At 36.3% G+C, this 21,528-nt stretch overlaps 2 protein-coding genes and 2 pseudogenes across 2 annotated transcripts; 3 read left to right on the top strand and 1 right to left on the bottom strand.

The window, feature by feature from the left end:
- The first annotated feature begins 3,825 nt into the window (after window positions 1-3,825).
- Window positions 3,826-6,258, top strand: LOC113300563 (60S ribosomal protein L24). Its single transcript, XM_026549770.1, has 5 exons — window positions 3,826-3,945; window positions 5,119-5,194; window positions 5,296-5,397; window positions 5,548-5,696; window positions 5,810-6,258. The coding sequence occupies exons 1-5, from the start codon at window positions 3,935-3,937 to the stop codon at window positions 5,958-5,960; spliced, it is 489 nt and encodes a 162-aa protein (XP_026405555.1). The 5' UTR covers window positions 3,826-3,934; the 3' UTR covers window positions 5,961-6,258.
- Window positions 6,259-7,392: 1,134 nt separating this feature from the next.
- LOC113350775 lies at window positions 7,393-10,904 on the top strand (annotated as a pseudogene).
- Window positions 10,905-11,094: 190 nt separating this feature from the next.
- LOC113300552 lies at window positions 11,095-18,585 on the top strand (annotated as a pseudogene).
- Window positions 18,586-19,137: 552 nt separating this feature from the next.
- Window positions 19,138-20,191, bottom strand: LOC113300541 (CASP-like protein 1B2). The gene is made up of 3 exons (XM_026549753.1): window positions 19,870-20,191; window positions 19,651-19,774; window positions 19,138-19,533 (listed from the first exon to the last, which is right to left on the bottom strand). Exons 1-3 carry the CDS (start codon window positions 20,124-20,126, stop codon window positions 19,297-19,299), a joined length of 618 nt encoding a protein of 205 aa, XP_026405538.1. The 5' UTR covers window positions 20,127-20,191; the 3' UTR covers window positions 19,138-19,296.
- Between the last annotated feature and the right edge of the window lie 1,337 nt (window positions 20,192-21,528).

The raw sequence follows: 21,528 nt of genomic DNA, 5'->3' as shown, positions 1-21,528 counted from the left end.
TGTTTGAATTTTTATTCTCTATATTGTGTAAAACGTTTTGGGTCTGGATCATTGGTTCATTAGTTTTTCACATTTTTTGGAGTCTTTGGATATTGTTTTGAAATTCTTGTTTGAGTCAAAAAATAGTGGGGGTTCATACCCTATGGTTTACCAACTTTGATTTAAATCAGAGGAACTAGAAAAATGAAGGTGACAAATAATTCACTAAGAATGAACCTAGAAATGCATAACTATAGTGAGACTAAAAGTTAGTCATGAATATTTTGTTGCTGGAAAATAACTTCTTATAGAGAGTAACTTTGTTCTTCAAACTATTAAATTTTTGGCAAAAAGTTTATATGAGCCTATTGTTTTTAGACAAGCAAACAGAAAATTGTTGACTCTTGCATTCATGTCGCTAAATAACTTACATGCTTGTTTTGTTGATGTTGTTTCTACAATGTATGATTTGTTATAGTCATAAGTAGAAATATATACTTTTGTGTAAGTTAAGGATGAGAATCTATGTAAACCAAGTATGGAAAACTGTGTAGTTTCAACAATAAAAGAAATTATATAAGTTAGATAAGTTATCATTTATATTCTGAAAAACAAATTTAAAACAATTTATAAAATAAAAAATGTTTACTTGATTCATTCGAATGATTTCAGAATTAATGAAAGTGAAATGCACAATACTATTTGTTTTGTATGCATTAGTGATTTTTTGAATTTTTATTCTAACTTATAGGATGAAAATGAAATTTAGAACATGCTTAGTTTGCTATGAAAGACTTATAGGATGACATGAAAGACTTGAGTGAAGATGGTGTATATTTTTGAAATGAATTTTTTCTTTCTCTGGATCAATTTTCATTTCAATGAAAACAGAATTTTTAAAAGAGACAGAAATATATATAGTCTGACGGTAAACAAGTTTTTCACTCATTTGGTTTAGTGCTAATGCTTTTGAGATTGTGTGTGATTGCACTAGACATGAGTATGGTAGCTCAGTATGCTTCTTTGCTACGTGAGAAGGTTATGAGGTGTTTTTGTAGTAGGGGTGTAATATATTGCTTAGTATGCTTCTTTGCTCATTTGGTTTAGTGCTAATCCTCTAGCTAAGTATTTTTTGTAGTAGGGGTGTAATATATTGCTTCCATAGTGGGGGTTTTATATTCAGATTACCAATCCTAGTATGGAAAATTGGTAAAATATTGAGAAGGTTATGAGGTGTTTCAAACACATTATACGCCTAGAAATACACTATCTAAATGGTTACGCAATCCTTTAAGGATGTTGTGAAGCTGATTGGACATCCTTTCAGTTGAATCCTTTAAGGGATGAAACGATTCGATCCTCTAATAGATAGAGGAACAAACATATTAATCCAATGTGATAGTACCGCAACTATTGCATGAATTGAGAACATAACGACAACTATAAGAGTTGATTTTATGAGAATATGGATTATATAGTGTCTGAAAAGAGTTTTCATTATTTCTTTGACGAAAGGATTAATAAGAAGATGTGAATACATCTTAGGGATGAGGTTGATGCCCATTGATATTGAGTCATCTGTGATGGATACCCAACCTAGAAATAGGTTCAAAGGGACTAGACGAAGTCATAGGTGATATGGAGATGCGAGAATCATGTTTTTGTAGTAGGGGTGTTTTTGTAGTAGGGGTGTAATATATTGCTCAGTATGCTTCTTTGCTCATTTGGTTTAGTGCTAATCCTCTAGCTAAGTATTTTTTGTAGTAGGGGTGTAATATATTGCTTCCATAGTGGGGGTTTTATATTCAGATTACCAATCCTAGTATGGAAAATTGGTAAAATATTGAGAAGGTTATGAGGTGTTTCAAACACATTATACGCCTAGAAATACACTATCTAAATGGTTACGCAATCCTTTAAGGATGTTGTGAAGCTGATTGGACATCCTTTCAGTTGAATCCTTTAAGGGATGAAACGATTCGATCCTCTAATAGATAGAGGAACAAACATATTAATCCAATGTGATAGTACCGCAGCTATTGCATGAATTGAGAACATAACGACAACTATAAGAGTTGATTTTATGAGAATATGGATTATATAGTGTCTGAAAAGAGTTTTCATTATTTCTTTGACGAAAGGATTAATAAGAAGATGTGAATACATCTTAGGGATGAGGTTGATGCCCATTGATATTGAGTCATCTGTGATGGATACCCAACCTAGAAATAGGTTCAAAGGGACTAGACGAAGTCATAGGTGATATGGAGATGCGAGAATCATGCTTTTGAAGAATTCATCCCACGGCATGATATCCTGAAGGGAGTAGAGGTTGAGTTTAATTTTTAGATTTTAATTTTTAAACTCTTAATGATGTTTATATCTCTATTTAGAGTGGGTACTTTTAGGAGTACTCTTGATAAACTCACCTATGTGAATGTGAAAGTGTGGCCGCTTTTTATGAGAATACGGGCAGTTCTCTAGATCATTCATTAAACTGGGATACAAGCACAGAGCCGTAATGTGCTGGCTTTAGACTTTACACTAGTATAGTCGTGTGTGTTAAGCAATCTTTTTATCTCCTAGAGTTCAAGACTTACGTTCACTCCATGGTCAGATTTTAAGAGAGCCTATTGACACTACGTAAAGGTTCAAGTCGCAAGACACCTTTGCTGATGCACAACTCTGTACATTCTTGCTCAATGTTTTGAAAAATATAAGTGGGGGATTGTTGGGATTATATGTTTTAAAAACATTATTAATTTCCAATAAATAAGTGTCTCATTTAAATGGTTTTAATGTGACATTTATTCTTCCTTTAAAGAATAAATTAATTTCGTTTTTAATGTCAAAAACCGTTTTTTGTTGAATTGGTTAATGATGCTAATTACCAACTTATTAAAGCATTTCATTTAATCTTATTTAATTCTTTGACTATTATAAATCAGATTTTAATGAAAATAATTGAGAGAGTAGTTGAAACATTTTTAGTGAAAGAGTTTTTCTTTTATGTTTTGGTGTTAAAAAGAACTTGGAGAGTTGTTGAAATCCTTTTTGTTGTGAGAGAGTTTTTCTTTTATGACTTGGGTTTACAAAAGAAAAGATTTCTAGAGAAAGAAAAGTAAGTGTGTTAACATCTCTTATTTTTCTAAATGAGTTTCTGAGCAAGAATGAAGTGTAGAAGTTTCACATCCTCTCACCGTGCAAGAGCGATTGTGTAAGAGATTAATCTCGGCTGTTTTATCCTGGGGACGACGCGTCATTGAAGAACTGCTTGCACAATCTTGGGCAGAGCCGCGAAACGTCTTAAAGATAACGACCTAGTCCGCGACTCAGCCATAATGTTATTTGTTTCGTGTTTGATTTTATTTGTTGTGCAGGCATAATTCGACAATTGTTCCAACAGTTAATTAATCAAGCTTCTTTGAACTTTATATGGGTCGACAACGGTATAATGGAACCAAACATATACGGTTTGTTAAACAACTATTGAGATGGGATAAGTATACATATGGTGTGAATAGCCTGGTGGTAGAGACGATGATGGAGGATGGAGTGCAAAATAGATACTTAGGGTTCAAAATACGCTTCATCCACACACATATAAATTGCACGTACAAAATTAGGGACATTTTTGGAAAAATATCATTTTAGGGAGAAAGTTTATAACATTAACAACTTAAGAGGCAAAGCTAGATCACTAATTCATTTAGGGGGTAAACTCAAAAACCCTTATGTCTAGAGATTTGGGCTAACCAAATTGGCTTTCTCCAAAGAAACAAAACCGGTTCTAAGCAAAGAAACAAACCCGGTTCTAAGCAACTTAGGGTTGGAACTTGTAGTTTATAAGGAGGCTCTCCTTTCTCCAAACCTCATTTTAGCCCTTTTTGTTTGGAGAGATAGAGAGAGAGACTTGTTTCTAGGGTTTTCGTGAAGAAGCGGAGCAACAGCCGCCATGGTTCTCAAGTAAGCTTCCTTCGTCTTCTGTATTGATTTCTTTTCTTCTCCATTAATATTACTGCTAGATCTCAGATTGTTACTTTTGTTTTTTCTCCATTTGAAATCAGATTTGTTTTCTGTTTTCTCTGAAATCAGATGTTTAGTTTTTAATCTTTGTTTTCTTTTGTTTTTTCTCTGAAATCATTCTAGGGTTTGTTGTTCTATTTTACCTTTTGTTGAAATCTGTAGTCTATGTTTAGATTGATAGCTGTAGATAGGCTTGATTTTAACTTTTTTGTCTGGAAATCTGTGATCTGTAGAAATTGTGATATATTCTTTTCCAAGGTTAGTCTATGATTGGGGTTTGAGTTGTCGAGTATGAATAGGCTTAGATTTTTGATGGTTAATCTATGATTAGGGTTAGGCTTATTGAGTAAATATTGATTGGTTGATTGGGTTACTACTATTTGAATCTGAGAAGAGCTGATGATAAATTAATCTAAACTAGATCCTTCTCTGATTCTTTGATTTTATCATGTTTTTAGTGTTTCTAGAGTTTGATTTCATGTTTTGGGGTTCTGGGGGTGTTTTTATTTGATCTTATGTTTTAGTCTTGTTGGGGTTTTACTGGTTACTGTTTGTTTGATGTTGTTTTGGTTTGAGACTTGTTTTGTGTCTCCTCCCATTTGATAGAAACAACACTTCATAATAGTGGTGGTGGATTGTGGTGGTCAGTGGTGGGTTATTGATCTAATGTGAATGTGACTAAGTTTTGATGGGGTTTTGTAAGTTACTGTTTGTATGATGTTTTGTTGTGGAGACCTATTTTGTGTCTCATAATATTGGTGGTGATGAGTGGTGGTGAAGCTGGTGGAGGATTTTGGTTGTCAGTGGTGGGTTATTGATTCTATGTTTTACTAGTTACAGTATGTAAGATGCCTTTTAGGTTTGAGACTTGTCAGTGCCTCTCATTTGTAAGAAACTAACACTGTTGTGGTGGTGAGTGGTGGAATGTGGTGGGAGTGGTAGAGGTGGGTTATTGATTATATGTCAATGTGTGAATGGATTTGTGTGAATGGGTTTTCGCTAGATATTGTATGCTTGCTATTGACAATGTTTCATGGTGAGTACCACTTACAAAGATTAAGCGTTTTTTGTTGGTAAAGTTGGTGTTGATGTTGGATTGTTGTTGGTTTACAGGACTGAACTTTGTCGATTCAGTGGTGCAAAGATTTACCCTGGCAGAGGTATTAGATTTATCAGGAGTGATTCTCAGGTAAAGTATTTGTGTATCATGTAGTTGTTATTTGTTGAAACTGGATTGTTGAAATTTTTCCTGTAAAGGTCCATTTGAGTGATGAGTTTGTTGCTTGGTAGGTGTTTCTTTTCGTTAACTCAAAATGTAAGAGGTATTTCCACAACAAGTTGAAGCCCTCAAAGCTTACATGGACAGCCATGTACAGGAAGCAACACAAGAAGGTAATTGTAAATTTTTGTGCCATGGATATGAATAATCGTGGAAGCTTATAGTAGGATCAAGTAAATTTCCAAGTTACTAATTTGTTTAATGTCAAGTATGGAGTGCTTTATTGTGACTGATGTCCTTTCTTGTTTTTTTATTGTTTGCAGGACATTGCTGCAGAGGCAGTAAAGAAGAGGCGCCGTGTTACCAAGAAGCCATACTCTAGGTCAATTGTTGGTGCTACTCTGGAGGTGATTCAAAAGAGAAGGGCCGAGAAACCCGAAGTCAGAGATGCAGCTCGTGAAGCTGCTCTTCGGTATGATTTTGTTGCTTTCACTTTTTTTTTTTAATTAAACAGCTTAGTCTCTGACATTTAAACTTGATGTTTGTTGTCTGTTTTACTGATTTTGTATTGTGTGGTTTTTTCAGTGAAGTCAAGGAGAGAGTTAAGAAGTCCAAGGATGAGAAGAAAGCTAAAAAAGCAGAAGTAATGTCCAAGACACAGAAGACTCAGGGTAAGGTGGCCAAGGGTGCCCAACCAAAGGGAGCAAAGCTTGGTGGTGGCGGTGGCAAGCGGTAAGCTGCTTTAAGAGACGCTAGGAATTCTGTTATTACTACAAACATTTATTTTGTTATCCCGCTTAATTTTGAATACAGAGGGTCATTAGGCTACATTTTATATCTATCCTGTTTGTTTCTCGTTTTTGCATTGAAATGCTAGATCAGACTGATAAACCTAGTGTATCCACATTGTTGGGTTTAGATAAGTTTTGTAGTTTTTTCATGCTGATTTATGGTTAGTGGGGATGTATTATGTTGTACTTAGGTAGAGATTTTTTCTGTAAGTTCCAACTTTATGCCCGGAGGGCTTGCTACAATCCACATTCAAGTTTTGCAACCTTGCCACCACCCCTCCGGAGCCAGACAGCCCATTGGGCGTAGCTGCAAAAGAAACAAAAACAGAAACCAAAAGAAAAAAAAAATGGCAACCTTGCCGCACCCCCTCCGGAGCCCTTGCTTTCACTTTTCTTAGTTAAAGAGCATAATTCTGTTAATATACCAACCCCAAGTTTGAATTTTAGACGGTGTGGGACTAATGTTTCGTAGCATTATTAATGGCGTTAGATTTCAACGACTCATCCTAAATTTATGGACAAAAAGAAAACGCTATTCTTATTAGCCTTTCCTTCCACGTAAGGTGGGACTTTACATTCCATGATTTTTCCGCACTTGGAATAGGTTGGATTCCACCATAAGACTTGCTCTAAAAGCGAATGAAAAGCCAATGCCTTGTTCACTTGCTCTAAAAGCGAATGAAAAGCCAATGCCTTGTTCACTTCCTCCTTTTAACAGTCTCTCAACCTCTCTCACCATGTTTTGAAGAAATGTCAATTTGGTGTGGTGGAGACTTTCGGAACAGATTCAGGTAAATAATTTTCTCAGTTAATTTCATATATTGGTGTAGTTTACTTTCTAAACCTAGTTTTATCAAGAATCTCAAGAATCACCTAATCTTACAATTTAAAGTAACAATAGTAATAACCCTAGACTCATGTTTGGTCAATCTCAGTATGATCTAGGTATGAGCCCTATGATCAAATCCGTAGGTTACAATTCAATTTCATTTTCATCAGCTTCCGCTTCATCAAAATTGATTGCCCATTTGAATATAGGAAAACTGAAGCCATTGTAACACTGGGTTTCTGTAATGGTTTGATTTGCTTAGGTATTTCTAGTGCTGAAATAGGTGGTGGTGTATCCAATTTTCTGATTGATTCAAAGTACTGTGTTAGATAAGGGTTCGTTTATGATAGAAATATCACATAGTCAGGATTTCCGATAATGAAAATTGGTTCTTCAAAAAAATTCAAATTCAAATTGGTTTAGGGAAGTTTCTAAAACCAGAATTCAAGGATGTATTCATGGAGATTTTGAACCTTTGGGTTTGGATTTTGAAGTCACAGTGGAATCAAGCTTTTAATTATGTATGCATTGAGACCTAGATGGTGTAAATGGGACTTTATTACATTTGGAGAAAGTTGAGAAGACAAATTGATTCGCTAATCTGTTGTGGTGACTTTCAGGCTGTAAGGAATGAGGAGGATTTGGAGAGTTTAAATGTGAAGCCAACATACAGAAGTATGAATTTATTCTGGAAGTATTACTCGGGTCAAGAAGTTGCTCCGATTCCTACTGTCTTTGTTGGTGGGAGTCATGAAGCATCCAATTACTTGTGGGAATTGTATTACGGAGGGTGGACAGCGCCTAATATATGTTTCTTGAGATTTGCTGGGGAGATAAAGTTCGGAAACTTACGTATTGCTGGACTGTCTGGAATTTACAATGCACGCCATTACCACTTGGGGCATTACAAGAGGCCTCCTTATAGCGAGAATGATATTCAATCTATCTATCTATTATGTGCGTGAGTACGGTGTCTACAAAAGCTCGTGCAAGTTGAAGAACCTATAGATATTTTTCTCTCACATGATCGGCCTGTTGGTATCACCGACTATGGAAATCGGTAGCAACTGCTTCACTTCAAACCTTATTTAAAAAAGAGATTCAAGAAAAAACCCTGGGAAGTAAAGCTGCTGGAGATCTGCTAAAGAAATTGAAGCCTCCTTACTGGTTTTCAGCTCATCTGCATTGCTAGTTTGCAGAATCGTTCCAGCATGGGGAGAGTGGCCCAGTCGCATAGTTTCTTGCACTTGATAAGTGCCTCCCAGGACGCAAATTTCTGCAGATTGTGGATATTCCATCAGAGCCTGGACGAGTAGGTCGATGCTTAGAAATCCACTGTAGAAGCATATATACCAATGCCTTGTTCATTTTCCCGTTTAACAGTCCCTCAGCCTCTCTCTCTCTATATATGTTTCTCTCGTTTCCTGATGATGTGAAATTTGAAGACTCAATTTGGTGGATAGCTCCTGAAGAGATTCAGGTAGATGCTTTTCTCTGATTACCACCAGTTTATTCAATTTTAGCATGTAGATATATTGGTGTAATCTACTTTGTAAACCTAGTTTTATCCAGAATCACCTTAAATCTTACAATTCAAAGTAACAACCCTAGACTCATGTTTGGTCAAGCTCAGTATGATCTAGGTATGAACCCTAGAATCAACTCCGTAGATTACATTTCAATTTCATCTTCATCAGCTTCAGCTTCATCAAAATTGAAAGTTGTATTTCTAGTGCTGAAAATAGGTATTATCGGTGTGGAAATTTTTATTTGTATTTGGAACACTATTCAACTGCTGAATATATGAATTTAGAAGTGCGACTATCCGATTTTCTGATTGATTCAAAGTACTATGTTAGGTATGGATTCGTTTATGGCAACATCAGTAGTTGCAAGATAGTCAGGATTTCCAACAATGAAAATTGGTTCTTCAAAAAAATTCAAATTCAATTTAGGGAAGTTTCTTAAAGCTGAGTGCTGAACCTTTGGGTTTGGATTTGGATTTGGAAGTCACAGTGGAATAAAGCTATCAATTATTTGATTATTAAGTGGTTAATTGCAGTAGAAGGATGTACTCATGGAGATCTAGACAATGTATATGCCACTTTATTTCATTTGGAGAAAGTTGAGAAGACAAAAATTGACTTACTAATTTGTTGTGGTGACTTTCAGGCTGGAAGGTATGACAAGAATTTGGAGAGTTCAAATGTGAAGCCAACATGCAGAACTATGTATGAATTCATTCTGGAAGTATTACTCGGGTCAAGAAGTTGCTCCTTCCCCTGCTGTCTGTATTGGTGGGAATCATGAAGCATCAGTTACTTGTGGATAATTGTATTATGGAGGCTGGACAGCGCTACAATGCACACCATTACCAGTTAGGACATTATGAAAGGCATCCTTATAACGAGAATGATATTTGATCTATCTATCATGTGCATGAGTGCGATGTCTACAGCTCATGCAAGTTGAAGAACCTATCAATATTTTCCTCTCACATGATGGGCCTGTTGGTATCACCGACTATGAAAATTTGCAGCAACTGGTTCATTTCAAACCCTATTTTAATAAAGAAATTCAAGAAAAAAACTTGGGAACTAAAGCTTCTGCAGATCTGCTAAAGAAATTGAAACCTCCTTACTGTTTTTCATCTCACCTGTATTGCAAGTTTTCAGCAATGGTCCAGCATGGGGAGAGTGGCCCGGTCACAAAGTTTCTTGCACTTGATAAGTGCTTCCCAGGACGCAACTTTCTGCAGATTGTGGATATTCCATCGGAGCCTGGACCCTATGAGATTCAATATGATGATGAATGGCGTGCAATTACAAGGAAACTCGATCCCATCTTTCCTTTAATCAGAAATACCACATGGTTGGGGAGTGTACAGCTTGACAAGCAAGATCACGATTGGTTTAAGATTAAGCTGGCAACTAGAGGCCCCAAGCCTTTTGATTTTGTGCAGACTGTCCCTCCCTATAATCCCAACCAGCTGATGTCATGGGGCTTCTTATCTGCGCAATCGAGAAACCCTCAAACAATATCTCTATTGCACTTTTAAAGCTTCCATATCTTCTTGATGTTGCAGCAGAATCAAAACATAGCCCTGTGCCCTACAGTTCCAAACATATAGATGAAGCGGCTTCTAATGATGATGACGATGATTATGCAACTGATGCTGTGGATGAAATTGAACTTCCAGAAGGTGATGTGATACTTAATTTGATATGTTAAGCTTGTTTTGGCTGATGTTATTCCCAATAATCATAATCTTACTCCTCATTCCTTACATTTATTGCTCAACCTTAGATAGGATTGCTAGTACAGCATGATGTTTGGGGGTATTCAATTTTTTGATGGTTTGCGTCCCTCTATGAAACTTTGATAGACTCGATACTGGTGGCACTGTATTATCAGTTGAGTCATTGTACGTACTGAAAAGGTAATATTCAACAGTAGGTCTGCTACTTAAGATCTTATGCTCATCTGCTAGTTGATGTTCACAAAAATAAAGTAAAAGCTGATGATTTTCTTTTTCTCACCATCTTTGGGTCCTCTGTGGTTGCACAGATGGCTATATAAAGATGTAAAGTTGCTATTATCTTCCGGGTACAACCAAATCCCTGTTAATAATTCTTTCAAAGCTTTGAGTAAGGGGACTTCTCAAGATGTAACAAATTATGAGGAGGATGGGGAAGAATACTATGATGTGGAAGATGACAAATACTCTCAACTTATGAGTTATGGAGATAAACTTGGCAGGAAAACAGACAGGGAACTTTCAAGGCTCAAATGGAATGGTGAAATTCCGAATAAGGGAAACACCGAAAATTTGGGGAAAGGCCAAAGATCTGCGGCTAGAAAGCATAAATAATTTGTGGTTTTTTTCCTGCCGTTTGTTTTACTTTGTTGGCGAGTTGGTTTATACCACTCTTTTAGTCTCTTTTTCTTTGTTTCTGGTGGAGTATTTCTCCCACCTTTGGACTCGCCTAGGCGTTCTCATCTTGTATTCTTTTTCTTTTTTCTTCATCTTGAATGAAATTAACCTTTCTCTTCAAAAAAATTATCTTCAGTAATGTTGCTGTTTCTACTTCCTATTTTTGTTGTCATTATTACCATTGTTATTTTGTTGGAAGAGTTTGTATCAGCAGAGAAGGAAATTTGAAGTGAAACTCAATGTGGGAAATTTGAAGAAATCTCAATGTGGTGGAGAGTCTGGAGAAGAAATTCAGGTAGATACTTTTCTCAGATTACGGAGTATGGTTGGCGCTGAGGTGTTATAACTTATTCCTTTTGCTAGTTTATGTTTTTCTTTTCTGCCACGTCCTTGGCCACGTGCGTATCTGGATTGAGTAAAATGTAGGACTTTGTGATGAATAGGAGTGAAACTCTTGCTGCACTAACAGTAGGAGGTTTCTAATATGGTAATCTGGTTTCGTCTTCTGCAGGTCCCTAAGCTTGCCTCAGCTGCTGAGTATTTCTTCAAGATGGGAGCAGAAGGAAAGAAATTTCGTCCCATGGTAGGAACTGTAAGTGCTTCTTATTATTTTCTTTTCTTATTTTCCAAAATGGAGAGAGTACTTCTGTTCTTCACGCTGTCGTCATGGCAATCTTGTTAATCAAAGAAGAGTCCTACCTGCAAAGGGGTCAACTGTAGCCTTAGCGTGCACGAGCTGCAATGTCTAGAGGATAAGTAGAACTACAATTTGGGTTCACTGTGTCACATCGAGTTAGAGAGAGAGAAATGGAAAAGAAAGTTGGAGTATGTAAGGAGATATAAGGAAGAGAGGACTGGTTTTAAGGTGTAGCTTGGTGGTAAGTGAAGAATAGGTTATTTTGATGGAAAAGATATAAATAGGTTGTCGTCATTACTTCTCAAGTTATTTAGAGAATAGTTACTAACGGCACATGTGGTCTTTACCATTTTACTTTATCTCACTTTTAGAAAGCCATACAGCGAATGATCTTATGGGCACAACATAGGAAAAGACTAAAGAAGAGGAATTGGGAAGAACACTGAAAAATTATCAATAGTGCCATCACCCAAGTAGGAGCAACCACATAGTTATGGTAGCAGGCTATCGCACGTAATTAATAAATCAAATCTGTTGGTCCAAAAAAATAATCTTACATGCCGCGAAGGTGATAGCTGCCTTTGTATCAAGACTAACTGTATCAGGAATTCAGTCTCAGGATAATCACACTCGGTTCCTATAGTTGAAGTCCCACTTACCTGCATTGGCATTTTCTCATTTTCCTCGACACTTTTAGTATCTGGATTCTCACGACAAACAGTTGTCTCTAAACATCTTGCGGACTTATCTTTTAATTTTTATACCTTCTCCTAAATGCTGAGCTATATCTCATGTTATCTTACACGTTTCTTTTTTAGTTTTCTTTCTCTGTTGAAATAGTTCTATATGGCCAAGAAAATAAACTTCTTAAGGTGTTTTTCTTTGAACTTTGTGTAATATATGTATATAGCCAACAAAATATGGTATATTTCAGAAAACAATAATTTTTTAAACTCGAGCTGTAATCTAATGAAACCAAGCTATATAAACATGGTTCTAACTCAACTATTATGAATATGTTTCTGATACAGATTATACTGTTGATGGCATCTGCTTTAAATATGTCAACCATAGCTCCTGATGGTGTGGTTGACTTGCTACATGAAGAACTGCGCTCTAGACAACTCTCTATTGCTGTGATTACAGAGATGATCCATCTAAGTTAGTCAAATTTATTTTTAATGAACATGTATGCTTCTAGTGTCAGTGATTAATCGGAGATTACTTGTCTGTACATCAAGTAGCAGTTCATTCCCTCATACTTATAAATTAATGTTATACTTCTCAATTACGGAGTTCCGTTGATTCATTTCTTGTGCTAGGTGGCGAGTCTTCTTCATGATGATGTTTTGGATGATGCAGAGACTAGGCGTTGTATTAGCAGGAGACTTTCTGCTTTCAAGAGCATGTGTTGCTCTTGCTTCTTTGAGAAATAACGAGGTATGTTACTAGCCAGCGTCTTATGGTAATATACGAACATGATTAGAAGATCAAATCCATGGAATTCATCTTGGCACTTGCCCTAATGTAGAGTCTCTTTTATGTCTTAGATAGTTGACCAGTCTGCTTTTGCTTCCTTCGGAATTTCGGCGAGTCTTATTAAATATGTTCATGGTCATACACCAATTTGCTACAATGGTTGGGCTATGTATCCCTACGTAATATCCTCGATATAAATGAGAAAACAAGAAGCAAGGGTTTAATTGTTTAGGAGCAATGTTAATTATGATTGTAGTATGCTTTATTTATTGAGCCTTTCAAATATTAGACGAAAATAAAAAAGGGTGTAATATCTCAGCACTTTTGCAACAGCAAAAAATCATCACCGTTTTGCATCTCTACTAGTGTTGAATGTGTTAGTTGCACTCAAAGGTTGGCAAAGAATCCTAAAATTAAGGAATTTTTTTTCTGCTCACTTGCATCATGCATATTTCCCTCGTAGGTTGTTACCATTTGTAACATAGTACATTGCCTTTTTGTTTACTTTTCAGTTGACACCACATCAGTTCACTTTTCTGGTCAAAAATAAAATAAAAATAAAAAATTAGTTCACTTTGATTATTCGAATCAGCATCTTACTAATCATCACCATCTCTATGCAGGTTGTAACTTTGATTGCGAAGTCTGTTAAGCATCTGGTTACTGGTGAAACCATGCAAATGACCACTGCGTCTGAGCAAAGATGTAGGTATGCCAATCTTCCATATTATACTATTTATTCGTAGCAAACATGAACAAATTTACAAAGCAAATACAGATATTGATACGTCTATCAGTTTCTGATGCACAAGGTTGGCAAATAGGTGCAAGACCCAAAACAAGGGTGTTGGCTTACAGAAGTGCATATATGTACTTGTCTCAGTAGTTATGCGATTTATCCTTAACTTCTGGATCTTAAATTGTTAGATATACAGTCAAATTTGTGTCCACACACTCACAAGTCATTAGCCTAGAACGCCACACTATGTTCAAAATGTATCATGTGCAAGTACGCAGAAGCTATAAACATAGCATCTATTAATATGAGGAAAGTAATGGAGTGTCTGCAAGTATCGTACACAGTGTTCATGTTTCCTTGTGTCAACCCAACAAAAATTTGGAAACCACCGTTGTCAACATAATCGCCTTTTATTCTGCTTGCATTGCTGCCACCATCAATCTCTCGTTTCAGTACCATTCTTAATGTTTCGAGGGACTTTCAGTCTTCAGAACACGTGAACCGCTTCGTCGTTTTATCTTTCTTTCATGTTTCTTCTGGTCCTTGAGACTTGTTGTTCTTCATCTTCATTACTAACAATGTCAGTTTCAAAGTTATTAACATTGGTCATACATTGTTTGTCTTGGTCATGTGGACTTCTTCTGCAGTTCTTAATAAATTACTTTTGGTGGTTGCAGTATGGAATATTATATGGAAAAGACATATAACAAAACAGCATCATTGATATCGAACAGCTGCCAAGCAGTTACTATTATCACAGGACAAACAGCAGAGGTTTCGATGTTAGCGTATGACTATGGCAGGAATCTGGTAGGTTTGTCGTCACAAATTTTTCCTTCACCTAGCATTTTTCTGCAAGGCAAAACTAAATGAATATCATTCTTGGTATTATAAAACGTAAAACATGAAAAAATAATAGGTGTACCACTATAGGGCTTCCCCAGATTTCTCCAAGGACAAATGATAACAATAGAAACTCTTTTTCATCTCCGAAGACAATTTCAACAAAGAAAAGAAAACGGAGAAAAAGAATCCATCAAGGTTAATAGTGAGAGATTTTTTTTCCCCTCTTCATTCACTGTCCAATTTTCTATTGTGTTTCCTGTGCAATTTGGGTTGCGACTGATTTAGTAGGGGTCTCTCATGCATCACAGACCGTCATGCTACTTTACTTCTTTTAATATTGCTAACTATTATTAAGAAGTGATCTTCTTTTTCAGGGTTTGGCCTTCCAGTTGATTGACGATGTACTTGATTTCACTGGCACATCAGCTTCCCTTGGAAAGGGATCCTTGTCCGACATTCGCCATGTAATCCTCCTGCTCTTATTTTTTTCCTTGATTATTTAAATACAACTCCTGTTGAATTAAACCCTTCCTCCAAGTGGGACTACTAGGATGATGTACTATAGTAGTTAAATTAATTGGATTATGAATATTCGTGTGAAATAAGTTTATAAATAATGTCACCACAAATAAGCCAATGGTTCTTCTCCATGTGTGCCCGGCTCTCCGCTGTATGCTTGACTTCTAACTTATGCTGCATGTGGGTAGTTACATACTTACGAAAGCTGAGATGACGAATTAAGATCTAGAAAGCTTATATCTCAATCGTATCTCAGGGATACACTCCTGATTATATTAGGTGAAAAAGACCATCATTGGTTGTTTCTTACTGTTTAATTAGGTATTGAAGTGCACAATTATTGAGTATTACTCTTACGCGATAGATATTGACAGTCTTGATATCCTATTCTCGACCATCTTACTCCTACTTTTTGGACCATACCTAAAATAATAAATATGCTTTATGACTGTTCAATTAGTGCAGTGCTCACTCAAGCTGTTTTATGTGTAGGGGATAGTAACGGCTCCAATATTGTTCGCCATGGAAGAGTTCCCTCAGTTACGTAAAATTGTGGATCGAGGCTTCCATAATCCTGACGATGTTGATCTGGTAAGCTAATTATTAAGCGTTCCACCATTTCACTTGCACAATACAGTACACATGAAACAAACCAAACCAAACCAAACCGTGGGTACTATGTTTGATCAAAAAAGTCTATGATAACATCTGTTTCCTTATATGTGCTTCACTGCGTGTATCTCCATCAACTTGGCATTCACGTTTATTTTTGATGGTGCAGCTTTTTACTTAGTAAGTCAGAATAATAGTTTAACATGCCAAAGCTTGTACATAGGCAGTCCGTGGTAAATTGAGAGAGTAAGTCGTCTATGGCTGAAATACTCTAGCTTATGTTGTGCTATTAAGAGACAGCGAAGAATAATTAATAAAATTGATATTGGTTGTCCTTAAGAAAGAGGTCCCAAGAATAAATCTTACTTTGTATAACTAGTTATATCCTTGATTGTCTCTTATAAGGATATACGGAAGGATATTTGCTGGCAGGGTTGATTACATTTTCTGAGTTACAATGGTTATCCTAGTCAAAATGCAAATGGATCTTAGCTAATCGACTTTTGTCTTGTCGCATTTTGTGCTAATATAGTTATCGTGTTCAACACCAAGGAGCCCCGAGTCTGTGAAGAAAGATTCTGCAGAAAAATAAATTAGTGAAACAAGATCCGCTTGAAAACTTATTGGTTGGAACTTGGATTGCACCACTTATACTTGTATCCGGATGAGTAGCTCATGTTAACCAGTTCATATTGATTGTTATTCTGTGGAAAAATCTAGATTCAAGAAGACAGTCCAAAAGTACATGAATAAGTAGGGGCATAGTGGAGGAATCTCAACTGAAAACTTTACCCAGTGAAGAAAGAGGTGACTCCTTGCATTAAAGAAACCCAAAAGAGTTGGAGTATACGAAAAAGTCCTCCACTAAGTAAATTGTTTGCTATATTACTCAAATTCTTGAATGTCAATTTTGCCACCATATTAGAAGGGTGATAGGTAAAAGCGTGTTGGGAACCATCTTTCCATGTATAGGTATTGTCTTAGCCCCCCACCGCCACCCCTCCTTGATTTTCTAATGATATGCTGAGTAGTAAAGAGGTTTTTGCTATTTTGTAACCTGATGCACATGACAAGAGACAATACATGCACATTTTTTTGCTTTGAAATTCTTAGAGTGCATCAAATCCCGTTTGTTCCATTTAACATCCAAAGCAGAATTAGCGGGTATTTGTTGTGTTTCAGCAATTCCAAAGCATATGCATCGTGTTCCATCTCTAATTAACAAAAGCCTGTACAGTTACGGGTCTTGTTAACTTGCATATGGGTACACAAGTTAAGAAAGATTAAAAAATTATCTCTTTGCTATGGTATTACAATTCTTGGATATCTTAAAACTTTTAGGACATCTGGTTTTAGAATGTCTAAAAAGGATATCCTGTATCTTCCTTAACTTGTATACGGGTATACAAGTTAACAAGACCATCTAGAGGATTTGTTTAGTGATAATTGTAGCTTAAATGATAGTACCTAACCTTATTTCTAATATATTAGTCAGTTATATTAGTTAGTTACAAGTGAGAGAAGTAGCATTTCACATTTTTGGGAGCCCTGTGTCTGTTCTGACCTCATGTTGCATCCGTTCAAGATGACATGGAATTGTCCACTGGGGTTTGTTCTTTTGAAAAGAATCTTGACCTTCCTGTAAGAGTGCTGAAGTGGCAGCTTAAAGTCAGCCAATCAGCCAAAGGATGTTCGAGCCCCCAAAGTACGATTCACAGGGACAGATTACTTGGAAAAGGGTGGAATGGGCAACATCATTGCCCAGAACTTCTTGCTAAGCTTTCTTGGATTTCTCTTATTAAAGTGACGTAACAGGTATTATAACTCTTTAATAACTTGAAGATTTTCTATAAGTTATTAGTAACAACTCAGATATGTATTTTCTTCAGTGTAAATTTCTTTAGTTAATTCTTGGTCATATGATAACACTTTCGAAGAACCCTCATAACAGTTTATTCATATTCCAAACAGCTCAGTTATGTCTTGCAATATGTCACTAGTGTAGTGTTGTTGCTATTTACAAGATCTTTGAGATTCATGTTTCTTAGGTGAATGAGTGAATGTGCAAGAACATATCAGATATGTAATCTTGTCGGTGGGTTTAGAAACTTGGTACTTACAGAAAGGATAACAATATAGTGATTGCTCATTGTGCAAATTTACTTTGATATATCTACACCTGTCCGCATATCTTGCTTGCTGCAACTTTTTAACTTTATGTCTCGCTTGAACTTTCTAGGCAATTGAAATCCTTGGCAAGAGCAATGGAATACAGAGGGCCATTGAGTTGGCATCTGAGCATGCAAATCTAGCAGCTGCAGCCATCAGATCTCTACCAGAGACTGACAATGTGGATGCCAGAAGATCAAGGCAGGCTCTTATTGATCTAACTCAGATAGTCATTACCAGAAAAAAAAAAGTAACATGGACACTATCCTGCGCTACCCAATTACAAGGTACGGATTCCTGTTCTCATAGGAAAGGGTACTGATCTCAGTCCAGCAGAATTTTTCGGGTTAGTTGGAAAGCTGAATGTTATCACTTATACAAAGCATTCTGATTTTCTGGCCAAAGCATTCTATTTTTCTGATGCTCAACACATGCTGACCATAGCATTCTGATTTTCTGAAACAAATCATGAATGTTATCTCCGATTCAAAGTAACACATTTTCTTTCTGTGATAGTGCCACTACGGAGCGAAACTTTCAAAATTTTGAACTATGCTTGTAAGTGATAGGTCCATAGTGTTGTTTGTTGTCCTTATTCTTTCAATTATTCCTTCATTAATGTTGTAGTTTATTTGTAACTTTATCTCAATTATTCTGATGTGGTTCATATGTAAAGATAAATTAACGTCTGAACCCCTATAAGATGGTTATCATAATCATCAGAGTAGTGTGGAGGTAACCTGATAGCTGAACTTTTGGTCACATCAGGGTGCCCTAAAGATATTGTAATAGGTTCTGATGATTTTTTTAAAATGTGATGTTAATAAAATGGGAGAATGTGAAAACTAATTGCTGTTGTTAATACACAGGAATCAGGATGGTGAGTTTTTTTATAAGTTGTTCTTTTATCTTCCACGGATAATAGAAAAATAGTCTGCTGGTATTCTCCAAGAGCTTTGGGCGGGGATCGTTTGGCAGATGGATCATGCACATAATCAGTCCATCCTAAGTTTTCTAATCCCTTCTCTTGCAAAATACAGTAAGTTTTTGGTGGACTTTAATGTTCGTTCCCTGAGTACATAAGAGTAGAAGGATCGCTCTATAGCTATAGCTTATGTTTTATACTTGAAATGTCCAAAAAAGCTTGCCAGTAATGACGGATTGACGGCAGATATTGGGGAGAAAAATCAATGAGCTCCGGTACTAAAGGGGATCTTTCCTTGCACTCGGTTGCCATCAATCAACAGCAAAATACCGGCAATTTTGCTGGCTTATATTTTAAAGTTTAAGACAGTGTTATACGGCCACGTGGAGATGGAAACAACTACATAATCAAGATTCAAGACAGATGATATATCTAAAACCAAAGCAAGCAAATGCCTTTCATAATTTAAAATAGACTCGAACCTGTAGACAGGTTACATACTTGTGCAAGCACTTGAAGGAAACCAGATGAAAATAGCATTAGTTATAGACGTAGAGTAGTAAGGCCGATATAATATGAGCTATATGAGTGATTAATGAACTGATGACGATCGAGTATTCTTATGAATAGCAATGGTGGACATCACATTGAGGACTAACAAGAAAATAATTCCGATGAAGGCAGCGATAAGGGCTCCAGAACCACGACCGCAGTATTTCTCAAACTTATCACAAATCTTGTTCCAACGAGCATGGGTGTTCCCATTCTTTCCAAGCTGTGCTATTGAAGCTGCACCACCAGTAGCTCCTGATAGCAGAACAACCGCTCCCTACTCGAACCAAAGGGCATTAGTTAACATAATTCCCGAGGTGGTTATTTTCCGTATCCAACTAACAAATGACATTGACATTTAAACATAGTATTGAACTAAGGATGGTATTTTTACCATGTCCAAGAGTGTCATTGCCAAAAGCTTAATCCCTTTGAAACCGAACTTGTGCCCAAACAATTCAGTCAACAACATCACCAAGTTGTGGAAACTGACTATAGAAGTGACTATCACAAAGAATCTGCATTTCTCACAGAAGATAAAGATCAATTAGTTTACCATTCAATATAGAAAAATAAAATAAGAAAAGAGAATGCAGTTGAAGAAGCTCATTACACAAAAGCGGGGGTGTTCTGAAATTTGGCAACGAGAGTGGCTTTAATGGGGTTGGTTCCAATAGTAGCAACAACCATTGTTTTGCTTTCTTTGTTAAGGAACATTACAAGTGTAGCCAACACAGTTGCACTAAGTGCTAGAAACCTTAACAACAATAATATCCCCCAATACATACAACTGTGTCTACTTTTGTGTGTCTTAGGCTCTTCTGACCCTACAATAACCTCTGGTTTTCTACCACCATTTTCATGATCCATGTTTTGATTAACTTACACAAATAGATGAAGATAGAAAAAAAGATGAATTGAGATTGATATTTTGAAGCATGTGTCTTAGCCTTCTATATATAGAGAGGAGGTTGATATGTGATTCTAGCTATTTTGTGTTTCATTTGTGTATCTTTCACTCAACTTTACCATTGTTGTCATCGAATATTTGGAGAATTAGGTGGAGGTGGTGAAGAAATGGCCACCAATTTCATTTGAGCCCAACAAAAATCTCGTGTGCGATTTTACTCTAAAGACAACAATTTGGTGCAACAAAAATTGTTTCTATTTTCGACACATGAACATTTAAATCTTACCTAAATTGTTTTAACGCTTTACAATTAGCTACAACCAACTTTTACTTCAGCTTAACTCAAATTATACACTGTCGTGTCGACCGTAGTTGTTATCAAAAACAAATACAGTATAATAAAAAAAATTCATTACCCTTTGTTCCCCTGTAGGAAGCAGGAAATCTCATGGGAACATTTTAATAACGCTACATATGCACCATTCGTCTGTAACAATTACATGGCTATGGTGAAACAGAAATTTTACCCAACCCCGTTGCTTACTGCGGTTCTTGCCTGCGGTCTCTGGGTACTCTAGATATTACCTTGTTGATGTTTTCTTAGCTTTATAATCAGGGACGGAGCCAGAAATTTCATATAGGAAGGGCTAATAGACAAAAAAAATTATTTATGGGGGTTTATTAAGAGATTTTGTTTTTAATTAGTAAGAATTTTGAAGGATCACTAATGAATTAAGCAAAAACAGGGGGGCGGGGGCCACACCTGAGCTCTACATAGCTCCGTCCCTGTTTGTAATTGCTCATTTCAAGTATTATTTTGGAGAACGAAATTATACTTGTATATTAATACCTGAAAAAGGGTCATTTGTCCAAATATTTTTAAAACATAATTTAATGGACGAGTAAAAATTAGTGTGGGGGAAATGGACACCAAAAAAATAGGAAGAATGAAACTGGATTCATCCTGACTTAAACTTAAAAAAGAGCGAGGATGAAACTTGATGCATCCAGATGTAAATTAAAAATAAGAAAAAATATTTGAAAATGGGCAGGATGAAAATGTTTACATCATGCCTATTTTTACATTCTCGTCCATTTAAACAGTATCAAATTTTACATGTCTGTTTCACCCAGAAATTGATGATTTTGCTCTTTTAAACCAGTTTTGTGTATTAATACCGCGTGTCGTAGCTGTACTTTGAAACCTATTCAGTCGAAACCCACTCTACTCTAATAGGTGGGCAACTGGGCACCCTGTTGTTACATTTCAGTTCAACATACCAACAAACTAATAATGGACGTGATTACATAAACATGTAACTAGAATATACGTAATTCAAAAGGGTCGACTTAGTCCTGTCC

Source organism: Papaver somniferum, chromosome 1 (assembly GCF_003573695.1).
Source record: "Papaver somniferum cultivar HN1 chromosome 1, ASM357369v1, whole genome shotgun sequence".
Lineage (NCBI taxonomy): Eukaryota > Viridiplantae > Streptophyta > Magnoliopsida > Ranunculales > Papaveraceae > Papaver > Papaver somniferum.
Note: the sequence above shows the minus strand (reverse complement) of the source record. Positions and strands in the feature narration are given on the sequence as shown.

What these genes read in the sequence shown, in the direction of transcription:
- LOC113300563 (XM_026549770.1), top strand. An exon ending in TTATCAGGAGTGATTCTCAG is followed by an intron (nt 5,195 to 5,295) that starts GTAAAGTATTTG and finishes GTTGCTTGGTAG; the next exon opens with GTGTTTCTTTTCGTTAACTC. An exon ending in GCTCGTGAAGCTGCTCTTCG is followed by an intron (nt 5,697 to 5,809) that starts GTATGATTTTGT and finishes TGGTTTTTTCAG; the next exon opens with TGAAGTCAAGGAGAGAGTTA.
- LOC113300541 (XM_026549753.1), bottom strand. Translation starts at nt 20,126, where the DNA reads ATGGATCATGAAAATGGTGGTAGAAAACCAGAGGTTATTGTAGGGTCA. An exon ending in CAGAACACCCCCGCTTTTGT is followed by an intron (nt 19,775 to 19,869) that starts GTAATGAGCTTC and finishes TGAGAAATGCAG; the next exon opens with ATTCTTTGTGATAGTCACTT. An exon ending in CAATGACACTCTTGGACATG is followed by an intron (nt 19,534 to 19,650) that starts GTAAAAATACCA and finishes TGGTTCGAGTAG; the next exon opens with GGAGCGGTTGTTCTGCTATC.